The 24,281-nt window shown below is 48.9% G+C and overlaps 1 protein-coding gene across 3 annotated transcripts; it reads left to right on the top strand.

The window, feature by feature from the left end:
- The first annotated feature begins 16,957 nt into the window (after positions 1–16,957).
- Positions 16,958–24,073, top strand: DRD2 (dopamine receptor D2). Of its 3 annotated transcripts, none has more exons than XM_010008879.1 (7): positions 16,958–17,261; positions 19,728–19,837; positions 20,438–20,574; positions 21,198–21,388; positions 22,278–22,364; positions 23,008–23,347; positions 23,880–24,073. In XM_010008879.1, exons 1-7 carry the CDS (start codon positions 16,980–16,982, stop codon positions 24,071–24,073), a joined length of 1,341 nt encoding a protein of 446 aa, XP_010007181.1. In that variant the 5' UTR covers positions 16,958–16,979. The 3 variants fall into 3 exon arrangements, with proteins under 3 accessions (XP_010007181.1, XP_010007183.1, XP_010007182.1); XM_010008881.1 differs by having other exon boundaries at positions 16,980–17,261; positions 23,158–23,347; XM_010008880.1 differs by lacking the exon at positions 22,278–22,364 and having other exon boundaries at positions 16,980–17,261.
- The last annotated feature ends 208 nt before the right edge of the window (positions 24,074–24,281 follow it).

The following is a 24,281-nucleotide window of genomic DNA, read 5'->3' as shown; positions in this document are numbered from 1 at the left end:
GAGCTGCTGCTGCTGCTGCTTTTCCAGCCTGGTAGGAAACGGAGAGCGAATCACTGCGGGAAAGAGCTGCTTTGCTGGTTTTTTTTTTGCCCGGGAATCGCATCTTCCCAGCAGCTCCCAGCGCTCCCGGAGCTCCCGAAGTTCTGGCACTTTGGGCTTCACCGCAGCAAGTTCCACCCGCACCAGGTTGCAGGGGACAGGCAGGGGGTGTTTTATCCTCCTTTTTCTTTTCCTCCTCTACGTGAATACCAATAAAAAGAGGCTGCCTGAAAAGCTGGGAGAGCCTGAGAGGAGCCACGGGGGAGAGTCGGGGCGGTTTGGATCTACCTGGCACCTCTGCTGGGGACACTCTATGGCTTGAAGGTAAGAGATGCTCCTCGGTGCTTTTCCTTCAGGGTCTACAAACGTTGTGGCCATCCCAGCGAGGGAACAGAGAGAATAGGAGCTGCTGGCATCAGCACTGTAAATAAAGACAGGAGGGGAAGGAAATATTTGCCATGATCCCAAGTGATCCATCCAGCTCTTCCCTTCTGAGCCAGCAGAGGTGAAAGCAGCTTCCAAGTCACAATCATGCAGGACTTCCTAGTTTTCCCCTTCTAAAACACTAGCTGCAAACTAGTAAACAACTGTTGTTACATGAGGAAGAGGCACTGGGAGTTGCTAAGATGCTGGGATTATTTTTAGAAGTTTGAGGCTTAACATGGTTCTCACATGGACACAATGGAAATAGTGGCAGGAAAAACTGGAGGAGGTTGTGTAGATGGGATCTAATGTAGGTACATTTCCCCAAGAAATGAGGTTGTTCCAGCAAATTGTTGGAGGGAAAATACTATTTTTTTTTTCCTCTTCTGACACTCGATTTTTTTTTACATAGGGCAAAACTTGTGTCCCTTAAATCTCCCCTCTCCCCACCAGCCTCAGTGTTGAACAGTCTCTCCCAGGGAAGGACAGGAGATCTGCACCCTTTTCTGAAGCAGCCCTGGAAGGAATAGTTCAGAATTACTCCTCTGAACACTGCAAGCTTTACATGAACCTTTGAGCCACCAAGGGAGTCTGAACTGTTCCTGGTTGTATCTTAATAATTTTCCACTGCCCCTTGGTTTTAAGCTTCATCCTGCAAAAAGCCAGTCGGTCAGAAATGAACCCAGTGGAGACCAGGGCTCCAGGGCAGGGCAGCAAACTGTAGGATTGCCTTGGGTCCTGGTCAATGCTGCAGTATTTTTGGTCAGAGTTGCTGGCTGTAGGTGGTTTCTACACAGGTAACACTTCCTGACATGGGAGTTCTCCCATCTCTCTCAGCCTGACTTTCCCACATGCAGAGCATGGAGCCACAGAGCTAACAGCATGTGGAGCATGAATCATTGTGCTGGGAGTTCTAATCAAACCAGGAAAATAACTTGTTTTAGAAATAATCCTCCCCAGGATGTCACTGGTCCCACAGGTGACACAGGGAACTCACTCCCTACAGAACTGCAGGGGTTCCATTTGTTCCATGCTCAGTGTTTCACTTAACTGTTCTTAAACCACACAGTGGTCTTAAGAGCTCATAACCCTGTGCTTCTGGGGTTTATTTCTTTTGAAGTAAAAGCCCATTAATTGCTTGTAGCAATAAAGAATAAACTGTTTATTACCAACACTGCTAACTCCATCAAGGGATGTTTTCCATTTAACTGCTTCCTCATACTAAAGAATTACACTAGAACACTTATTCATTACCTCTCATACTCCTGAACAGAGTTTTCATTCAAGTATTTTCCACTGATTCCAAGGATTTTCCACTGATTTATACACCATGGGATTATCTTTTGCTTCCATGGGCAGTGTAAGGCATGACAGGCAAATATGAGGTGATCAAAAGAGAAGACCTCAGGTCTCCTGACCATTAGAAATGTTCACATCAGGAGCAATAACTACATGTCAGCTGAATGACAAACATGAGTTTCCCCTCAACATTCCCACAGACAGCTCCAGAGCAGTTATCTGACAGGACCTAGGTGAATTTCCTGACCTGATGTGCCATGTACCACACTGACATGTACATCACTCCCACGTGCAAAACCTGCCAGGTTTGCACAGAACTTCCCCAGGCTGCCTGTGTGTGGAAAAGAGCTTCACCTGGATACACTGCAGCATTCATCAAGCAAAAATGCCTGTTTCAGGCTCCAGAAAGAAGCCTGTGCCCCCTCCAGAGCCAGGTTAACAGTTGTTACAGGCTATACTGTAGCTAAAATGGATCATAGCCTGAACCAAACAGCTTCCTTTTTGTTTTACATCTTGCTTCTGTGCCACTTCCAGGCTCTCCCTGAAAAGCCAGGTCAGGATTTAGATCAGCCAAGTGGTCACACATCATGCCCATCCTGCTCCTGCTCCCACAGCCCAACCCCAAACCACCACAGGCAGGTCCCATCCACCCCAGGCACCAGAGCAAAGGTGGTTTCTCCAGGCACAGTCCCTGGGAGGGGAGCACAGCTTGACATCCACTCACTCTGCAGGCACTGCCTGCACGCCAGGCAGGGAGCACAAAACCTGCACTTCAACCTCCTCCAGCTCTGCTGAAGTGTGAGACACCTGCCTGGGAAAAATACTCAGCTTTTCCTTTAATGGCACTTCATGGCTGGCTCGGTGCATCCCCCTCCACGCTCCCTCAGGCTGGTACCATCATCAGCCAAGGCTCAGGGCACAGGTCAGGGGATAAGACCAGCTACAAACAGGCTGGTGAAGGCAGCTGGGACAGCCCAGCCGTGCTCTGCAGGGAGGCTGCAAGCTCTGAACAACCACACAGACCAGGGAGGACCCGTCACTAAGATGAGCCCCCCCAATCAGACAGGCCTAGCACACAAAGAACAATTTCCTGTGTTCTTCTAAAACCCATCCTTTCTATTCAATCAGCAATCTCCACCCTCCCATCCTCTCTTTACTCAAACTCTGGAATTCAAATCTGAGCTGAAAACACTTAAATTTTGATGCAGCTCAGGGTGCCACAGAATTGCTCTTTCCACAGCACCACTTACTCTCAGCAAGTATAATTACCTGCCTCTGTGTTCATCACTGGATAAAGGAGGATAACTCACAGCCCACTGCCATATTTTAAACCCCCTTGCTGCCAAATGGGTCATTTTAATCCTGCTGGACAGATAATGATCTGCTCTATGTAACAGCCAAATTGCCCTGTGACTAAAGCCCCGAGGACCAGATATGGACTGGATTTCTCATCCTTGAAGCCCAAGGTGTTACATGGAATTATCTTCAGAAGGTACCTCTGAAACTGAAGGGAATATCTAGATAAAAACAAAATTCAAGCTTCCTCCAGAAGACAGCAGAATTCCATAGTTCTTGCAGAAATGTGGGCACTGTTGTGTCCAGTGTGTGAAAGAAGCTGTGGGATTGACTTGCAAGCCCTGTGCTGTGTTTCTCCACATTTCCTTGCTGGTCTGTTCCTTGTGCTGGACACATCCCTATGTTACATTACTTATAAATTCTCTAAAACAACAAAGAACTTTGAAAAACACATCTCCAAATGCACAAGTACTTGTAGCTCCTCAGGCAGGACTAAGGTGGATTTGGCTCCTGAACCTCACAATACTTCCCTAACAATTCTTTTTCAGTCTCACCCTCTGTGCACAGATTTCTCTTGCACACTTTGGAAGCCTGGGAATGGATGTTTGCTCTCTCTCTCACACACACAGCTGGTGTTTAAATGCCAGGAGAGAGAGGACAGGGATGTTCATGTAACATGTCATTTAGCTGTAAAGCTTCTTGTCTCAAGATGCCTGGATGCTAAATGTTCCTTAATGTTGTTGACCAGGCAACTTCAATTCCAAGGGAAAGGAGACCAGTGATCATGAATTAATGCATAGAAACCACACTGGTTCAGTGAATATCTGAGATGCAAACAGATGGATGATAGAAGGGCACTTGCAGAAATATTATGTATATTTGCTCAGTTCTTACCCTCTTGCCCAGGCAAGAGCTTTTGGATTCCAATGGAGAAAAGATACTGGACTGGTTGAACTTTGTCTGACCTCTCAGAGGTACTTTTTTAGGGCTACAGGAGAAAATTCTGTAGGTGAAATGCTGAAACATGTTGAGGATTGGAATACAGAGAAGGGAGATCTTGAAAGATCCGTTTGGGGTCTGTCTGCACTGTGTTCTGCAAATGAAAACTTCTAGTGCCTCTGCTGTTGGGTGACTCCTCAGGAGCCTGAGCACTGTGTGCCTGGGTGCTGCTCCCTGGGTGCTGCTCCCTGGGTGCTGCTCCCTGGCTGCTTTGGGAAAGGGGGAGGCAATTGTTTAAGTCCTGTCAAATGCATCGTTCCTTGTGCTGTTACAAAACCAACCTAAATTCAATCTGAAATGATTGCTAATAAGTATTAACTCCTCTCCCAATTGTTCCTCTTCAATCATGTTTTCTCTCACTGTCCTTCATCTGGGTATTTTTAGCATTATCATTTTTTTCAAGCTGTGACTGTGTGTTCAGTTGCTGCTTCTCTGTACGTCCCTCCCAATTATCTTGGTGGGTATTTTTCTCTCAACCCCCTGGCAGGGGTTTATTTCTGGTTTACTCTCCCCTGTTGGTTTCCATGTGGTTATGTGGGAGGCTGCACGTTCTTTATCAAAGCAGAGCACCATGATTAGTCCATTCAGAAAATGTAAATGCAGCTTTATGTGCTGTGGAGAGAGGGAGATAGACTGTGAGGAGCAGGCTCAGCAGTCAATAACAGGGCAGTGTCAAGCCCTGTGGGCAGGCCTGGCTGATCACAGGAATAGCCCTACTTCAGGTTCCTAATGGAGCCAAACAAACACACAGGAGCTCTGCACTGTGCCTGGGATGAGCTGACCAGAGGACAAGCCAGGCCTGCTGGAGCAAGTGCAACCCTCTGCCACCCTGCAGCCAACACTCATGTGGGTTGGTATCTCCCTTTCCACACACATGCCACTGTTTACCCCAAATTTCAGCCTCTGGAGCCTCAGCTGTTTCTGTCTGAGATGCCCCAGGAGCTGGAAAGAGACTTAGCAGTTAATAAATCCGTGTTTGGTGTTGCTCACTGCTTCAGGTTGCCAACTGCCAGTGCTGAGGGTGTATCAGCAAAATCAACACCCTTTGAGAAGGGGCTGTGCAATCTGCAGCTTTACAGGGAAATGAGCTCTTCACCAGCATCTCAGGTTTCTGAATCATGCTCCCCTGAACGCTGCAGCTGACACACAACGTCAGGAAATGTTCATTTATTACCCAACATGCTGCACCTTGCAAATTACTTGCCTAAACTGAGTCCCTGCCCATAAATATTAACTCTGTGCCTGCGTATTCCAAGCTTTTCCATATTTGTATGACAGGCCAGAAAAATGTGATTCCTATAGGATTACTGAAGTCTGAAGTCAGATTTCTAACCTTTTCATCTGCTTCCTCTGCTGACCATTGCAGATAAGAACACTGTGAGTGGCAGCCCTATCTATACACTGGGGAGTGCAGTGCTCCCCCCATCAGGAGCAGGGTGCCTCCAGCCTGCCTTTAGACATTTACACACATTCAGGAGCCAAATTTTAGTCACTCATGCTTGAAAAGCTACAGTTATAAAGATCTTATTAATTTAAAAAGCATTAAAAATAGGAACAACACCCCCCCCCAGTATATATGATTAAACAGCAAGAATCACCCTGATCCCAGGATGTGAATAAGTTCTCACCCCCATGAGGTTTTGGATGCTTTAAAAAGGTATTTGTGATAGCAGAGGAATACTTAACTCACCAAGACTCTGAGTGAAAGGGTTAGGCACGTGTAAGCTCCTCATTTGCACTTTCTTAATGGCAAATCAACAGGAAGAATTAGAGGGCTTTAATTGTCTTGCTAACTAGGGAATCAGAAAGTCAACATTAGAATCCCCTGCTAGTAAAGATTCCTGAATGTGCTTATTCTTGGTTTGCTGTCATTGGTAAAGCAAGTATCTCCAGTTGGTTGTGATCTGGGGATTCTCTGCCTCTGCCAGACTAACAGGAAGTTATCCAAGCAATACAGTTATTATTGTTATTATTTTACAGCTGCACACAGAGGTGCTCGTTGATCTTTAGGTTTCCTCTGGTGTTTCCTCTACAGACAAAAAAATAAGTTCTGGGTTCAGAGCTTTTGACAGAGGTTAATGTTCCTGGAACAGAGCTCATTTCTGCCCCTGCCATTTCACCCTTCCCTTGCTCCACATCACCAGTAAAACCCGACAATTCCCTCTCGAGTTGAACATTCATTTCCCTCTGAAAGAGATTTTACTAACACAAGGAGAAACCTTTGCACCAACGCTGTGCAATGACTTAGGATGCAGGAGGTGTGTTTGGCTACAAATGTGTCCTCATTTAGCCCGTACCTGGGGCTAAACTGCAGCAATTGCTCCCTCAGCCCATGACCCCTCCCCAAGCCCAGGAATCAGCAAGAGAAGCCCCGGGGGTTGAAATATAAACAGATCTATTTCTCTGCAGTTTCCTTTGTTGCCCTTTCCAAGTGTTATTTCTATGTAGATGCAGATTTTTCCCCCCCCTAAGTGTGAAGGAAAAATCAATCCAGGAATTTCAACAGTAACAGAAAAGGACAAAAAGGGATAATAATCAAGTTAAGGTCCTTTGGGGATACAAGTTGCAATGCAAATTACTGGTGAAGTTCTCATTCAGAAGCTCCCAGTACAAAACCTTGGCATAAGAGATGTTGTTTGTAGAGGTAACAAACACACTTCAGAAAGGGAACGAAATAAAAGAACATGCAAAGGAAATATGAAAGTAAAGCAGTCACTAAATATCTGCAGGAGCCAGTTCCATAACCTGGACATTTCTATCAGCACTCAGTGCCCACCCCAAACATGTTATTCTGCAGATATTCTGAGTGTGTCAGGTGTGGCAGCACCTGGAGCCCTAAGAATGTGTCTGACTTGGCTGTGAGAGAAAAATCCAACTCAGAAAGCAAAAGCAGCCCCTGGTGACACAGCAAATCACAGCACCTACACATGGGAGATGTTTTTTTTTCCCCTGGAGAGAAGCACAGGCTCAAGCAGGGGCCCCAGGTCTGTGGGATGAGCACATAAAATAGAGCATCTCTGCTCTGCACTGTTCCCCTGCCCTTCCCCAAGGAAGACAAGGGCTGGTGCTGCTGGAGGTTATTCCTGGACTTATTTCTCCTACAGCAAGCAGGACAGATGTGCTCAGATCATGCACGTTTTGTTTTTAGTCTCCTGCAACCCCTTAGTTGCATTGTTGATGAATTAAATGGCTGCTGAAGATAGCTCTGGGTTTAGTCCTGCCTGACCTTCCACAATACCTTGTACCTAGCACCCCATAATTACAAACATTACTGGCTCCTTGTGATGCCTCATCTGGAAGAGCATCTGCTGCCTGCCAAGCAGGGTGCAAATATTCATGACTTTCTGGAGCTTTGTTAATGACTTTGTGGATTAAAGGAATATGGAGAGAATGGGGAATTCATAAGTAGAGCAGGTCCAGATTACTGGATTTATGAATTGGATTCATTTATGGATGTTGCATGCAATGGTTGCACTTGGAAGCCTCAGATGTCAGCAGAGAGGGAAGGGAAACAGTGCAAGACAAACACCAACAGGGCTTCCCTTCCCAGCCTCTCCTGTTGCTCTTTCCTGGTTTAGCTTATAAACCTCCCAGGGCAAAAGGGTTGTGTTTTGTCCACAAAAGCCCCGTGTGTGCCAACACCTCCCAGCAGGCTGGAAGTTTCTCTGAGAGTGTAAAAATCGATCAGGAAAATCTGCTGAGTGTGTGCAGTGACCCCAGGGCTGGGACTGAGCTGCAGGGACACGGAGCAGGGCCCTGCTTGGCAGCTGCTCCTCACCAAAAAATTGCTCCACTCCCCCAGTGTTTCACCCCTGAGCTTTGCAGCCCCTCCCAGAGCCCCTGATGGGTTTAAAACTAAGAGCAGCATCCGTTTGCAGAGGGTACCAGTCCAAACGTGCCACGTGGAGCAGGAGAGGAAACGTTTGGCTTCCCAGGGTTCCTACCAAGTGTCAGGTCAGCAGGTCCTGGCTCTGCAGGATCAGCCCAAAGGGAGCTGGGAAGCTGCTCCATCCCCAGCTGTGACCCACACACCTTCCTGAGGTGCCTTCAGGGCAATAATGAGCTGGCCCGGATTTTAATGAGGGCCCATGGGAGAGCTCCAGGTTAGTCCCTCCTGCCTGGTGAACACAACAGGGCAGAGAAATGTCTTAAACCACTTCTCTAACATCTTAGCTCAGGACAAAGCAAAATAGCCAAGTGTTCACCTGGCAAAGAGGTTGCACCACACGGTGAGGGAAGCAAAGTCCTGCCTTCCTGGGGGCTGGGACACCCTGACAGATCCTCTGAAGGACACAACAAGATGGGTATTTTCTTCCACTGTCAGAGAACCTCACATCTAGTGTGAGACTCCTCTGCTCTCAGGAAGCCTGTTTGACATCAGCCACAAAGTTCCAAGGGCCAGGCAGAGAAAAACAACCCCCCCACAAATGCATAAACAACCAGCTCTTCCCGTTATTCCCCCCCAGCTGAGCCTCTTGCTATGGGAAACCAGGGTGAAAGCCCTGAACCCACTGAGCTGCCACACAGAGCTCAACCAGGGGCTCACCAAGTGGCAACCACCAGCTCCAGGTGGCCTGTCGAGGATGGTGAGGAGCTTCCACCCAGAAAAGCAAGAGAGAAAAAACACTCCTAGTTTCTTTAGACACGCTGGGAAATCCTGTCCTGCAGCAGGGGCAGGAGGGAGGGCTGGTTTCTGCCTCTGGTTTCTGCCTCTCCCCTCTGGCTCCGTGAGAGCAGAGCTGGGCACAGGGTGCTGAGGGTGCAGGTGCTGGAGCACAGGCAGGGCTGGGCTCCTGGGATCCCACAGAAAAACAGGCATGGGCTGGGGATATCTGATCCCATCTGACACTTCTTGTCACTTTGCAGCTTTCAGGAGCTCAGCCAGAAGGCTCGAGGGGTGGAAAGATGCCTGGGTCCTTTCTAGGCTGTTTCCCTGCTGAGTGTTCCCAGGGCTGGGGCTGTCCCTGGGTGCTCCAGGGTAAAAAAAGGGGGGTGAGCAGGAGTCATGGACCAGCATCACAGGAGGACCTGCCAGCCCCTCTTTCCAGGCTCCAGAGTGGAAACAGCACCAGGAAACAGGCCCTGCTGGGGCTCCAAGCTCACAGCTCTTGGCAACCTCACTCCCTGCAAAATTTACACTCTGGTTTGGTTTTTGTTTTGTTTTGTTTAACTGGCTCCCTGGCATTCCCAGGTGAGTTTCACCTGGAATATTTAATGTGGCTCTTTCTCACGCGTCTGCTTGAGAGCCAAACACACGTGCTGCCTCTGCTGCACCAGCTGAGGGCCAAATCCATTTGAAATCATGACAAAAAATCCTATTGGGAAGAGAATAACACCCAGGAACAGTAATTCTTCCAAGAACATGAGCCTTTGTATCACAACAAGTAACAGTGGAAAGAATCTTCTGCACAGTGAATTTCTGCCTCCCTAACTAGATTAAACTGAACCAAGAGGAGACACAAGGATGCAGGAGCATTAGAATGGAAAGGAAATTGGAGAGGAAATATTGCACACCTAAAGGGTGTGGAACCCTTTGGCACACGTGGAAGACATTTAAGAAGGTGGGATCAAGAAATCCAGACAGACACTTGCCCTGGAATGGCCACGGGGCAGAGCAGGAACCACAAGGCTCTTCAAGCCCTTCCCAGCACTATGGCCCCAGTAACAGATGCTGGTTTCCAGGAGCTGATGGTCCAGCCAACTTGCTCTGTGGCTCAATGCCTGCTCCCTGGGACAAGGTGTAAAAGGACAGGTCCAGAATGAGAGGTTTGTCCTCCTACTCACATTTTGCCTGCAAAGATGACAGAGGTGGGATTTAAGCTGATTTGGGTCAGGGATTAAATGATTATAGATCATTTGGATTTGAAATTTGAGGAGCAGTGGCTGATCTGTACAGGAGGAATCCACAGAGCCCCAGAACCCTGCTCTGCTGGTTATTGCCCAGGAGGGACAGGACAGTAATTAATCTAATGGTTTCCTGAAGGTTCAGACGTGGGGAAGTGGCTCTTAAAGCAAGGAGGAGTCACATGAATGTTGTGCTGATGGACACAACTTGCTCAAGGCTTCTGCAAAGAACCTATTAAAAGGGACTTAGGGGCAAACATTTGTTATGTATGGTTTGGGGCAAACACAAAATCTAAGTAAAAGAAGGGGAAGGGAAAAAAGAGCTCTCTTTTCCTCTGGAATTCACTTCTTCTGGCAAACATTTTTGCAAACAAGCTTAGCAACAGGAGTGGCAATGAAAAGAGCAGATGTTAAATGAATGTTAGATGACATAAGTGGAAGGCAAATATTTGAGCTCCTCAATCTGAGTTATTATTATTTACTTTTAATAAAGTATGGCTGAAGGGCTCAGAGCTGAAACACCCTGATGCTGGGTGCTGCATCAACACAGGGAGCCTGACTGCAGAGGGAAAACAGAGATACATTCAACTAAGGAATTAACACAATCTATTTCTGCAATCCAATTAAGTTATACACTTCAAATGCCAAGCACCAAAACATACAGTGAACATTAAACAGATAAAACCAAATAATTGGAAAAAAAACCCCCATAAAATCCCTAAACATTTGTCACATTTTAACCAGCACTTGAAAAGTAAACATTCTGTTCAAATTTCAGTCACATTTGTACATAACTCCTGGGGATGAGGAGAGATTCAACCTTTTCAATTCCACAAGAAGTAATACAATTAGCTCTGCTGCTGATTAAGGGCTATTTGCAGACATGGGTGGATGATCTCAAGCACATCCATTCTCTAGGAGGACAGATCACCAGCATCATAAGGCTGAGAATTTATTGGATTAGCCAGGGGATCAGATCTAGACAGAGGGATTTGGCACTAGGATACTTACAAAAGAAGGAATCAAAACAAAGGGCTTTTGTACAGCCCAGGGTGCTGGGTCCGTAGCAATGCAATCCCTGCTGAGAACCAACCTCTCTCTGGCCAGAAGTCCTGTCTGTGACAGCCACCATCTCCAGGTGAGAAGGCAGGGCTGAGGTGATATCCATGCCCATGTTATCAGTTCACAGCCTTATCTGCAGCTGTCACAGGCTTCATTAGATCTGATTGACCCCACAATTTGTTTTCTGAGGAGCCCAACACAAGACCTTGGAACGCATCTTGGTTTTTAAGAAGCAAATTCTTCACCTTGCAAGACTGAAAACCAAGGTCTGTGGAATATTTCTGGTTGGGTGTCCAAAATGGAAAACAAATATAATCAGAAATGAGTTTTTACAAATCCTTGTCTGCCCATCCTTTCCACCAAGCTGAGAACTGCTCAAGTGGGCTGCGTTGGGAGCAACTCCAGCTTGGAAAGTTCTTAACCTGCCAAATGCTGAGGAGATTAAAGCCTGCCCTGTGCCCACACAGTCTTAAAGAATAAGAGGAATTGATGGCTGTGCTCCAGCAGCCTGCCAGGCAGCAGTCAGACCTCTCTTCTAGTGGGCACAGAGACTGATGGGGTTTTCTGGAAGGAGATTATTGCTGGAAGAAACTATTTAAACCTGCTTCCATCCTGGCAGGAAAACCAGTGGTGCTGTGATGCAAACTGCCCTGCTGGGTTTGAGCTGGTGCCATGATGATGGCTGGGCATTTACCCCCCAAAAAAGAACCAAACAAACCTTCAGCCTTGTCAAGATCTTTGTCTCTAATTCTGTACCCCGAGGTGCCTACTGGTTGTGTATTCTGCTTGTTACTGGAGACTCACCAGTAAGAAGCTGCAAGGAGGGTGGGAAGCCACGTCTGCCCAGCACTGCCCTGGGAAGCAAAACAGTCAGTGCTCAAAACTGCCTCAAATGCAGTTCCTGCCAGGGCCCCATCAGTCATGGCTGTCAAATCCCTGCTAGATTTGCATGTCCTCCTCAGTGCCTGGGGGAGTCAGGTTTATGTAAAGCCACCAGGACTTTGCTGGTTGTGTTCAGTGTCTCAGCTGACCCTGCAGCGTCAGATGCCAAGGCAGGAGCTGGGGGTGCTCTGGTCCTCCTGTCAAGCCATCATTTATAATGTTTTCCTAATTCCTGACCTTTCCTCCTCTTCCTCAATGTCTGCAGACACTGTGCCCTGCATAGGAAGAGGTTTTGCTCACTGCTGGCTGTTACCCACCCTCCTGGCTCCAGCGAGCCATGGCCAGAAACTCACAGCCCAGATCATCACCTCTGGGTTTCCATGCAAGAAACAGCAAAATTACTCCAGAAAGGCTTTCCTTTGCACAGTGCTCCTGACCAGGGGGGAAAAAAACAGCTCCTCAAACATATTTGCCCCTTCCTTTTCTCTCCCACGACCTCCCTACTCCAGAAGAATGTGTTATTTCCCTTGCCTGGAATTTCTCAGCCACGTTCTCAGAGGATCCCAGTCAACAGCAGCAAGAAGCATTTTCAGGACAGAAAGGATGTCAGTTTGACAGCTTTCCTGTGGCCCATTGAGTCCAAAACTTCAGAGGAAAATGACAACAGTCAGGAGGCACTGGACTGTGCAAATTTCACTGAGACATTGATTTCTGTGAAACAGAAATGCCTTTGGAGCAAACCTGTCTCTAAGCTCCTTTCCTTCCCAGTCCGAGGCAAGACTTCCAGTAACCTGGTGGGCACGTCTGGGTGGCAGCAACTGGAGGGAAAGAGACAATCTGGCAGGAGCTGCGTGCAAGGAAAACCTTGGGAAAGGGAGGTAGAGCCTGTTCTGAGACTGCTGTGGAAAGACCTGCCAGCAGGAGATGGTTGCTGGTGGCTTCTGTTGCTGTTCTGCCAGATCTGCACGGAGCTCGGTCCCTGGGGCAAACAGGAGTCCCAGTGGAGCAGTGTGACTGTGCCTGGAGTTCCTGTTCCCAGGACAGCACACTGAGCCAAGAGGTTCCCTGGATCCCCCCAGTGCTGCCAACAACCTCCTGGGCACTGCTCAGGCACCAGGTCAGGGAGCAGCTCCCTCCACCCTCCTCTGCTCCAACCCTCATCTGACAGGCAAAACCTCAGGGAATTTCCTGCTGGTCCATGAGGCTGATTGCACCTTTTGGCATCCAGGCTCAGATCAGCTGCCAAGGCCACAAATCCTGACCAAACAGAGCCCAGATACTGCAATGACACACGTGGTGGTGCCCAGGGCTGGCTCAGGATCAGGCTGGGAAGGGGTTATGCTCTCAGGATGTTTGCAAGCAAAGACCAAAACAAGCATCACACCTTTGCTATCTCTGACAGGGGAAAAAAAAAAACCACAACAAAAGACATTTGCAGTGAATCAGGGCATCTCTGACCTGGCACAGAAGTGAGGAGAGCAGAGGGCAGGCCCAGGACACCACTCAAAGGTGAGCTGTAGGTATGAGTTTCTGCTGGAGCTTTTTGCCACCTCTTCCCAGGGAGCTGCATTTGTCTCCATACGACAGAGCAATCTCTGCTTGTTACACGTGTCATGTCTCTGCTCTTACCAGAAAGACAAACAGTTTTGTTGCTGCCAGTTGTGAACATTAAGCATTTTGCAGAGAGATGTCGTGCCTGTTTGCCACAAATGTAATGAGATGATCAATCACGAGGAGCCAGGGAGAAACACCAGGAGTGCAAACAAACCTGTGTCAGTTTGCTCAGTGAGGAGAGACAGGGAATTTACTGCAAAGGAGGTAAAAACTCTGGCTGTGCTTCCAGCCTCTACCCTGGCTCCCTTTTCCCTGCCATTACCTGCAAGGAGTAGCAGCCAGATTTCCTCCAGTTGCTGACAGACACTTGGAATGTGTGGGGCTCTGAGCAGCCTGTGCTGGTGGGAGGTGTCCCTGCCCCTGCAGGGGGTTGGAGCTCTAAGTTCTTTAAGGTCCCTTCCAACCCAAACCATTCCATGATTCTATGACTCATTGAGAGAGGCTGTTTTCCTCTGGATGGCAAACTGGTTCCCGGCCAGGCCAGGCTCAACAGGGACATTCTGGGATGTTCCTGTGCAGGAGATGAGCTGGGAGCAGGGCACAAACCTGGCCCTATGGTGGGGGGAAGCAGCAGAGCTGCTCTGTCCAGGCAGGCTCAGAGCTGGCAGCAAGCACAGGGCTGCAACCTTGCTGCTCTGTCCTGCCCTTGACCTCCCAGTAAATCCATTCTCTGGATTAGCTCAGCCATACTAAAAATGTGTCTGGACTCTGTAGGGGAATTAAAGTGGCTTTGCTGCAGTTAAGTCACAAAGGAATCTGTTCCATCTCAGGGCCCTGCCCACATCTGCAGCCAAAGGCTAAAACCAACCCCCTGCCTTGCTTCTGGCTGTGCCACAACTCACACACACCTTTGCTCTGTGTTTATCTTCCCTCCCCCTGCCTTCATATGAAAACGTAGGTGCCTGGACCAATGCAGGAAAAAGCACTCTCTTACCTAACCAGTTTCTGAACCTGCTTCTCCACTGAGAAACCCTCAGCAGTGAAACAAAAAGTGCTCCTTAGAGCAGGACTGAAAGGCTCAGAGACACCCCAAGGCCACCACGCTGCTCCCAGGTGATGCCAGGTCTGTCTCTGGAGAAATGAAGATTATTTTGGGGACTGAAAACTCTCAAAAATTAGGAATTCACAGAATTCCCCATGTAATTATAGTTTTGTGCTGTATGGACTCACACTAGATACACCCTCTGACTGCACAATCACAAATTCATTTCCCTGTTTCATGCAAAACATGGAACTTTTTTTTTTGTGCTTAATCTTCCCAAATTCAACCATTTTTTCTTTTACAATAGAAACACCAAACCTTTCCATTTGTACAACGGCCAAACACAATCTTTTAACTTTCCTCTTGAAAGGACAAAAATGATTGATGAGGAAAGGAAAGGCAAAATTATCTTGCAGAAACTGCAGAAGGAAACAGAGAAGAATCTTTGTTCACTCTTCTCAGGGCTGATCCTGCACTTATCAAATAATTCCACTCCTTTTATACTTTCAAGATACTTTTAAATGCTCCTTTTTCCCCCTTCTCCTGCATTTTCTGCCTTCCTGCCTTCTCTAGAGAGCTTTGCATTATCAAAGGGCAATGGGAGAAAAGAAAAAAACCTCTTGCTGCATTTAGCATTGATTTTTCCCCTTCACTCTGAGTCACACAAGCTAACATTTAATTACATTTCTGACACTTTGACAGTTGCTAAGAAGACATTTGTAGAGCTATCAAGTGCTGCTGATAGCACTGTCAGACAGACACTTTTTGAATTATCAGCTATTAAGGACCCATATGCAACAAATTTCCAAGGATTGTTATACAAATTGCTCTTTGAATGAGAAAAGCACACAAAAGCTCAGTGAAACATAAAGAGACCATTGTTCCCAGGTGAATTTGATATTTGCAAATGTTTTGCTATTTTGATCACTTACATGGTTTAATAAATTGAATCCACTTTGTCTCCTATCCAGAAAACTAAATGGCCTGTTTTGGGATGTCTGAGAACCAGATTTTCCAGGCAGAGTGGTCTTTATGGAGATGCAGGGTGGGAAACATGGAATACTGGATTTTAGGAAGTGCTGAGCACTGAAAGAGGTCACTTCAAGGTCTCTCTAACCAGAAAGCCCCAAACCAAAGCAGCCCAAATCTCCAGTTCCTTTGGAACAGCCCCTGCCTGTGTCTGATCCCACTCCCTGACACGTCACCCTTTGCTGATGCAGCCACTTCAGGCCCAGGTACAGATCTTGGTATTTTGCTTTTACACACACAAGCTCCCCTGGGAAGGGGCTGAAATGAGCAGCATGGAAACAAGCAGAATCCACCACCCTCTCCTCACACACCACATCCCAGGTGGATTGTACATCTTCCCAGAGAGCAGCTTTTGGCTGCCTGTGTTTCCTACAGCCACAGGATGCCAGGTTGGAAGGAACCTCAAGGATGGAGTTTGTAGCCAAGAACTCTCAGGCCTCTATACCTAGACAGCAAAATTTCTTTAGATTGTTGTTTCCTCATCTGTGTTCAGTTGATTTTCATACTTATTCCACCTCATCCATTACAAAATGCCTGTAAGCCTGGGACTCAATCCAGAGCCCAAAGGTGACAGACTCCTTACAGTGTGGTGAAAATGACCCAGCTAAGGAAGCAAAGCACAGAGACAACCCTGGGAGACAGAAAAAGTCCAAAAAACTGAAGTTACCTTTGCTAAAAGAGCAGAAAACACACAAACCAGGAGAGGTTCTAGGGAACTCTACAGCAAAAGACATGGTTGGTTTATATGTTACCTCTGGAAGTGCCCAGCATGTGGCCAAGGGGAGAAATGCTGGTTTGCTGTGATGCCAGAGATTTCCAGGGAACTCTGCCCCCCAGGAGCTGCTGGGCTGGGGGGGGGCACCCACTCCTGTCCCCTCCTTTTCCCCTGGGCACCGCAGCTCCACGGGGGGGATGGCAGGAGACAGCCCAGCCCAGCCCTGGCTGCAAAACTGCTCCTGTCAAACTCCATCACCATCACAAGTGGGCTCAGAGGTTTGTTTATTTATTTACTTCCCTGCTGGAGGGGAAAAAATAAGCAAAAAACAACCCTAAACAACCACCAACAAACCAACCCCACGACAGACCCAAACCAAAACAAGATTAACCCCCACAGACACAGCCCAAACAAACACAGTGAGTGGTGGCACATCTGCCCTGGGCTGTGCACACCCAGCAGGAGCAGCTGGGGGCTTGGAACCTCAGGGAACCAACACAGCCCCCCCAGGCCCTGCCCAGCCAGCTCAGCTCATATCCCTAGCCACAGAAACCTGGGGGATGAACTAGAAATGGAAACGAACTGCTCGAATCCCTGACCACCCTTTGCAGGCTCCTGTTGAGGTCTCCTCCACACTCCAGCCAACCCACCCTTTGCAGACAGGAATTCAGGGCACAGGGAGCCCTGGAGAACCCCAAGAGTGGGGCAGCACGTGCACAACCCTTTTGCTGTCATCTTACATGTCTCTTTGACCTCTGTGTCAGGGTGGAGCTGGAACCTGGCACTTCCACCTCCATGGATCCCCTAAACCTCTCCTGGTACGAGGGTGACACCGGGGACAGGAACTGGAGCAAACCCCTCAACGGGTCGGACGCGGAGCAGAAGCCTCAGTACAACTACTACGCGATGCTGCTCACCCTGCTCATCTTCGTCATTGTCTTTGGCAACGTGCTGGTGTGCATGGCTGTGTCCAGGGAAAAAGCCCTTCAGACCACCACCAACTACCTGATCGTCAGCCTGGCAGTGGCAGATCTCCTGGTAGCCACGCTGGTCATGCCCTGGGTGGTTTACCTGGAGGTAGGTACCCAAGGTTCCCTTCAATACTGAATGTTTCTGGGGAACGGGCAAAGAGGGGGCAGGTCCAGCAGCCTGGACAGAAGCTGCTTCAAGGCCTTCTGGATTTTCCAAGAGTTGGGCAGATTGTTCAAGGAAATAGGCAGACGACTTGAAAATCCACTGTTGTCCAGGGGGCTAAATTGCAACCCAATTGCTCTGAAAATCTGGCCTGAGAGTGGAGGGGCCAAGAGCAAAAGAACGATGCAGATGAGCTGTTCATTCCCATCCAGGGGTCTGCAACACCACGGGTGTCACACTAACAAACTGCACCCAATAGTGGTCAAAATCCTATTTCTGAAGGGCTGCAGTAGTAAGAGCAGGCAACTGGAAGTGCAGGATGTAAACCCAGAGCTTTTATGTCACAATACACGAGATAAACAGAACCCAGCTCAGCTGCCCTTCCCATTGCTGCCCTTGGCCCCTCACTTTGGTACCAAAGAGCTCAGTGTCTCTGCACACAGAGCCAGGTTGGGTGGCAATGGCCTTTTTGTGAGAGCCCAAGACTCCCAAGACACCTGCCCATGCAGGCGAGTTGGATCTAGATGACCTTTTAGGTACCTTCCAACCCCAGCTGCTCTATGACTCTGTTTACTGGGCAGCAAATGACTTGTGACAATAAACAGAATGAAATGTTTCTCTAGAGGAAAGAGTAAGAGAAGTTCCACAGGCTGTTCAGTCAGCTGAGAGCTGGTGGCACCACAGCCAAGAAAGCATGGAGGGCAGTGGGAAAGCACAAGACTGAAACTAGATTGAGTTTACAACTAATTTTCAGGCACTTGTTTAGGAGAGAAAAATGATAAAACTGTGAGGGGAGCAGGGACGGAGCCACAATCAATGAGCCCATTAATGCCCAGCAAAACACCCCCCTCACACAGGCTGCTGAGAAACCACAATAAGAATTAGCACTCTAGTTAATTGTTGTTTCCAGGGCACTTTAAAAACATAAAGCATGGTGCTGGTCAGGACACTCAGCTCCAGCCTATGAAGTAGGCCAAGCAGGACTCTCAGCAATGCCTTCTCACATGTTATTTCCCTTTCTGCCCTCTCTCCTCTCACCCACATTCTGCAACACCTGCTGCCAGTTTGAGCCAACAAAAACCATGACAAGCACCTGCTGGCAGGGAAGGAGCTGACATGGGGTTGGCACACTCTGGTCCCACTCTGGGTCTGCAATCTGAAACCAAGACTGGCCAGAACCCTTTGAACTGGAAATAGATCTCTTTTTGTTGGTGTTGCTTTAGGCTGTGGGTCACAAGCTCTGGCAAAAAGGAATGTCAACAGGAAATCCTTTTAAAAAAAATAAATCAGCATCTCCCATAAGCTCAAAACTATGTGTTCAGGAAACTGACCCTGCAGAAGGTTCTATCTGGCTGGAAACCTTTACCTTTGGGCAAATTCTCATCAAAGTTACTGCTGCAACTTGTCTCTTTGGTGTTTTTTTAATCCCTGAGTATTCATCTGTCACTCAGGCTTCAATGCAGTCATTCTTTCTTCCTTCTTTATGCTGCCTATGGTTATGTATATCAGAGCAGAAATAACTGAAGAATAGATATCTTATTCATTCTATTTTCAAGTGTGGTAGGACTATTTTTATTAGAGGGAAATATACTTTTTTCATCACATGTCAAATCCAGCAGTCCTAATAATTGCTATTAAACTTAATTGGCAAAGTTCAGTTTCAATAGCAAGATAAGTGAAGAGAAAAAGGCTACTGCTAACTGGGAGCATTATCATCAGTTCTTTGCCTTTATCACAACATGTAGTGTGCTAAAGGCTTCTCACTCTGAATTAACTTTGTTCACAAAAAAAACCCCAAACTGACCAAAAAATGAGGAATTTCTACCCCAATTTTTTAAACCAAGAAAGGAAGGAAAGCTCCTGCTGATCTTTGCTAGGTATAACTGCACAAAGTGTCTAACAGAAAGCTGCAATTAGAGGTGCTGAGGATATAAAGATGAATTTATTCCTTCCTAATACTTCTCTGCACTGCTCCAAAGAGCTGCTGAAGCTCCTACACGGGTCGCTCTGAGGAGACCTGCCCTCCCTTATGTCACTGGAACAGGATCCCAGGTTTCTGGTTGCTGTTTGGGCTGCCCAGTGCAATCCAGAGCAACAGGGTGGAATTAGGAAGGACAAAACCACACCAGCCCAAAGGAGAACGTGCTAAAGAAGGGTTTGGATGGAGCAGAGGACTTCCTTGGTGGCCCTGCCATTGTTTCAGACCAGAAAGGACAAAGTCCTCGAAGGCAAACAATCCAGCTTGGCACCACAGGGGACCTGATTCCAGCTGGAACTTCTGTAGACAAAATGGGTAGGACTCCAGCCACCAGCAAGTGTCTGTATCTTCATGCAAAATCCTCCCTCAGGCCCTCTCAGCAGTGCATCCTCAGTCAGTTCTTCTGCTGACTTCCTTCTCTCCCTTTGCAGGTGGTTGGTGAGTGGAGGTTCAGTCGAATCCACTGTGATATCTTCATGACCCTTGATGTCATGATGTGCACGGCCAGTATCCTCAACCTCTGTGCCATCAGCATCGACAGGTGAGGGCTGCAGGGCAGCAAGTCACAGCCCCCTTGGCATGGTCTCACTTTACCTGTGACACAGAGACTTGAAAACTGTGAGAGCTGGTGGTGCTGACATCTTTTGAAGACCAAGTCAGAGGACCTAGATTTAGGCTAGACATGAGGAGGAAATTGTTTGGTGTGAGGGTGGTGAGAGCCTGGCCCAGGTTGCCCAGGGAAGCTGTGGCTGCCCCATCCCTGGAGGTGTCCAAGGGCAGGTTGGATGGGGCTTGGAGCGACTGCATGATCTTTAAGGTCCCTTCCCACTATGCTATGATGACCTCAATGAGGTCTGAACGGGGATTTCCTCAGAAGCAGAAACACTGCTCTTGAGAAAGGAAATGGAAATGCCTGTCCCTGTGCCCCTGCTTCTGTCCTCCTGTTTACACACTTGAGCACTGGAGCAGGCACCCGTGGGAAGGCACAGAGAGAGCAGAACAAAACCACCCGTGTCAGCCGATTCCAGCCTTCCAGAACAGGGGACACCCTGGAGATTCCCGACACCTGCCGTGCCCCGTGGGACTCCCAGGCTCTCAGAGAGGGGTGCCAGGGTGTCAGCAGGCGGGTCTGTCTCCCCAGGTACACGGCGGTGGCGATGCCCATGCTGTACAACACCCGCTACAGCTCCCGGCGCAGGGTCACCCTGATGATCGCCGTGGTCTGGGTGCTCTCCTTCGCCATCTCCTGCCCGCTGCTCTTCGGCCTCAACCACACAGGTGAGGGCTCTGCCACCTGCAGCTGGCACCTTCCTGGCTTTCCTGGGTCCCCAGAGAGTCTCCAGTTAGGAATAAAGATGGGGATCAAATGTTAGGTTTATTGGGATGTACCCACCCCTGCTCCAGGTGCCATCCAAGATTATTTGGCAGCTGTTTCTGGATTGGTTTCATCTGTTGCTGTTCCAGACACACTGGAACTGAGGTTACTTACACTGGGACACAACAATGGTCAGTATTACCTTAGTATTTCTCCACTGCAAAAAATCAAATCTGTCTTATATTCAGTATGTGAAAAGGAAAGTCATGGAACAAAGAGCTTCAGCAGACAGGACAGGACAGGCTGTTCAGCCCCAGTTTCCCAGGAAGGCAGCACTGGATGCAGGATGGAATCAGTGGGCTTTGCATGAGAAGGCAAGAAGTAGCCAGGGGCTTTGGGGTCACATCTGACTCCCTGTGACCCAAGTTGGCTGATCTGGTACCACATCCAGCTGACATGGGGGTCCCCCCTAGACCCTGAACCCCCTCCCCTCAGGGTACCTTTGTGCCTCTGGCAGCAGGAGGGAGGAGGGGAGGCCGGTGCTGGCTCAGCGGGGACAACGAGCCTGAAACTTTTTGTCTTCCAGATGAGAATGAGTGCATCATTGCCAACCCTGCCTTTGTTGTGTATTCCTCTATCGTCTCCTTCTACGTCCCCTTCATTGTCACCCTGCTGGTGTATGTGCAGATCTACATAGTGCTCCGGAGGCGCAGGAAGAGGGTCACCACCAAGCGCAGCAGCCACGGCCTGGACTCGGACACACAAGCCCCTCTGAAGGTAACTCCACCACCTCTGCCTGCTCCCAGCAGGCTCCAGCCTTCCCCTTCCCACGCTGCTTCATCCCCCAAAGAGCCTCCTCCTTTTCCCGAAGGACACTGGCGGGAACGCTGGGTCACAGAGGGAATCGCAGAATCATTTAGGTTGGGAAAGGGCTTTGAGATCATGGAGCCCACCTGACAACCCAGCACTGCCCAGTCCACCACCAAACCACGTCCCTCAGCACCACACCTACACATCTGGCCATTCTGCAGCCCCAGCTGCACACTCGGGGCTACCAGGTCACTGGCTGGTGCTCCACAGGTCTTACTGGTGAAATGTCCCCCAAGAAGATGTGTTAGGAGCTGCTTCCTTAACCAGACTGCGTTTCCTTTGGCTCTGCTGAGCTGGGGCTGGGCTACCCCAGGCTGCAGCTGCACCATCTGCAGGGTCAGTCCTGCTGCCCAGACTCAGCAGTGCCTGGGTGCATCCCACCTGGCTGCTCAGGGCAGCTCTGCAGCCAGAGGAGCCTCTGGGAGCACCAGGGCTGCGTGTCAGCAGGTCGAGCTGCTGCTGGCAAGTGTGAGACCTCTTGTCAAAACCCTCCTCTGCAAACCCACCAGCAGGGACCTGCAGCCCCAGGGGCATCACCTCGGAGGCCCCAAGGGCAAGCAAAGCAGAGAGGGACAGACTGAAACAGAAGCAGATCTTTGTGGTCTCCTCGCCTTGGCAAGAAGCACAAGGGGCACCTCCCTCCCTCTCTGCTTCCTCAGAGTAGTTTTCCATCATTCCCAGCACCTGATTCCCACCCATTCATTTCTGATCCGTGTCCTGTGTTTGTACTTCCACGTGCCTCCCTTTCCAATTGCTCTGTGCCTGTGTAACCTCTGAGCTGGTGCTTGCCCCTTAGGACAAGTGCACTCATCCAGAAGACGTCAAGCTCTGCACAGTTATTGTGAAGTCCAATGGGAGCTTCCAAGTTAATAAGCGCAAAGTGGTGAGTGTCAAAGAGCAGTGGGAGCTTTCCAGAGCATTTCCCCTCTTCTCCCCTCAGGACACAGAATTCATTTATGTAGGGTTGGGAGAAAAATAAACTGAGAACAAAGGTTACCATTCCATCTCAAAATTTAAATATTCTTCCCTCTCCTTAGAGTCAAGCAGGGGGTTTAAGATCACAGAGCTCGAAAAGACAGACTAAGCTCACCCAAAGATCAGCTATAAAAGCCATGACATTTTCACATTTTATGTCTTTGATTTTTTTTTCTCCTCTCTGTTATTTATTTTAAGTCCTGGGCTGCATTGGCTTTGTTGGGTTTTGCTTGTTGATTTCGTTTTTATTTATATTCTGAAAACCCAAATAAAATCTGTGGGGAGTAGAGACAGTTTATCTCCCCTTCCTTAGCCTCTTTGTGCAGTAAAGGAGCCATTCCTGCAGTTCTGTTGATTCCACCAACCCAAAGGTACCTTTATCTGTAACCACCTTACAGCCCTTTCTCCAGGCATCTACCAGAAACACAGGGAGGGAGAAGAGGGCTTGTTTGTTCTTCAGCATCATCCAGCTTCACTCTGCAAGGGCTGTTGATTGCTCCTCTTTATATACTTATCTGTCTTTGTGTTGTGGACATTTGATTCTTGTCCAGGAGGCAGAGAGTCACATAGAAGACATGGAAATGGAGATGGTGTCCAGTACCAGCCCCCTTGAGAAAACCACCATCAAGCCGGCGGCACCAAGTAACCACCAGCTGGTTGTGCCAGTTTCTTCTCATCAGGGCACCAACTCAACCCTGCAGGCACCCTTGGACAGCCCTGGGAGAGTAGAGAAGAATGGACACGCCAAAGAAACACCCCACACAGCCAAGGTCTTTGAGATCCACTCTATGCCCAACGGCAAGATAAGGACCTTTCTCAAGGCTGTGAACAGGAGGAAACTGTCCCAGCAGAAGGAGAAGAAAGCCACTCAGATGCTGGCCATTGTCCTGGGTGAGAATGAGCATTGCACAAGGCTTCCTCTTGTGCAGAAAACCAGGAGGTACCCAGAATGAGGGTAGCCAGGCTGGATGTCCAGGGGTGGGCTGTCCTTCCAGGCCTCCACGGAAGTCCTTCCCCTGGAGATGTTGGAGGGTGGGTAGGCAGGAGGCTGCTGACAGGAAGGCAGCTGGAAGGAGTTCCCAGCATGTACCCAGGGCTCAGGAAGCTGTCCACCTCCGGGGTGTCTGGATTGCCAGAAGACAGCAGGGTAAGAGAGCTCAGGAGCTTTGTAGAACATAAAAGGCAGCAAGAAACTGGCACATCCAAAGGCCAGATTTTCTGACACGACGGGTCTAATGACACCAGTTCTTTAGAACCTGCACATTCAGAATAGAGACCATGAGACCTGACAGAGTAACAGAGGGCTTATTCCAAAGGGAAGCACTTTCCCTTTCTACCCAAAAGAACCTGACTGTTCTCACAGTCTCTCCATCTGTCCAGCTTTCAGGGAATCCAACAGTGTCTCTCCCCTTTCCCCCCCCAGGTGTGTTCATCATCTGCTGGCTCCCCTTCTTCATCACCCACATCCTCAACATGCACTGCGACTGCAACATCCCCCCGGCCATGTACAGCGCCTTCACCTGGCTGGGCTATGTCAACAGTGCTGTCAACCCCATCATCTACACCACCTTCAACATCGAGTTCCGCAAGGCTTTCATGAAGATCCTCCACTGCTGAAGGTGAACAAGTGGGGTTTTTTTCCAGGATGAGCCCAGAGAAGCCGCCGCACGGGCAGCCCTGGGGGATCCCGAGCTCTTGCCCTGGGCAGGAGGCCTGCAGTGTTAAACAGTGCCATGCCCACGCAGCTCTTGGTGGGGATGCATGGTGGACCTTCACGTGGGAGGTTCTCTCATCCCTCGAGGTGACCTTTGGACTCTGGGACACC

Source organism: Chaetura pelagica, unplaced genomic scaffold, assembly GCF_000747805.2.
Source record: "Chaetura pelagica isolate M959 unplaced genomic scaffold, ChaPel_1.0 scaffold1222, whole genome shotgun sequence".
Classification (NCBI taxonomy): domain Eukaryota; kingdom Metazoa; phylum Chordata; class Aves; order Apodiformes; family Apodidae; genus Chaetura; species Chaetura pelagica.
Note: the sequence above shows the minus strand (reverse complement) of the source record. Positions and strands in the feature narration are given on the sequence as shown.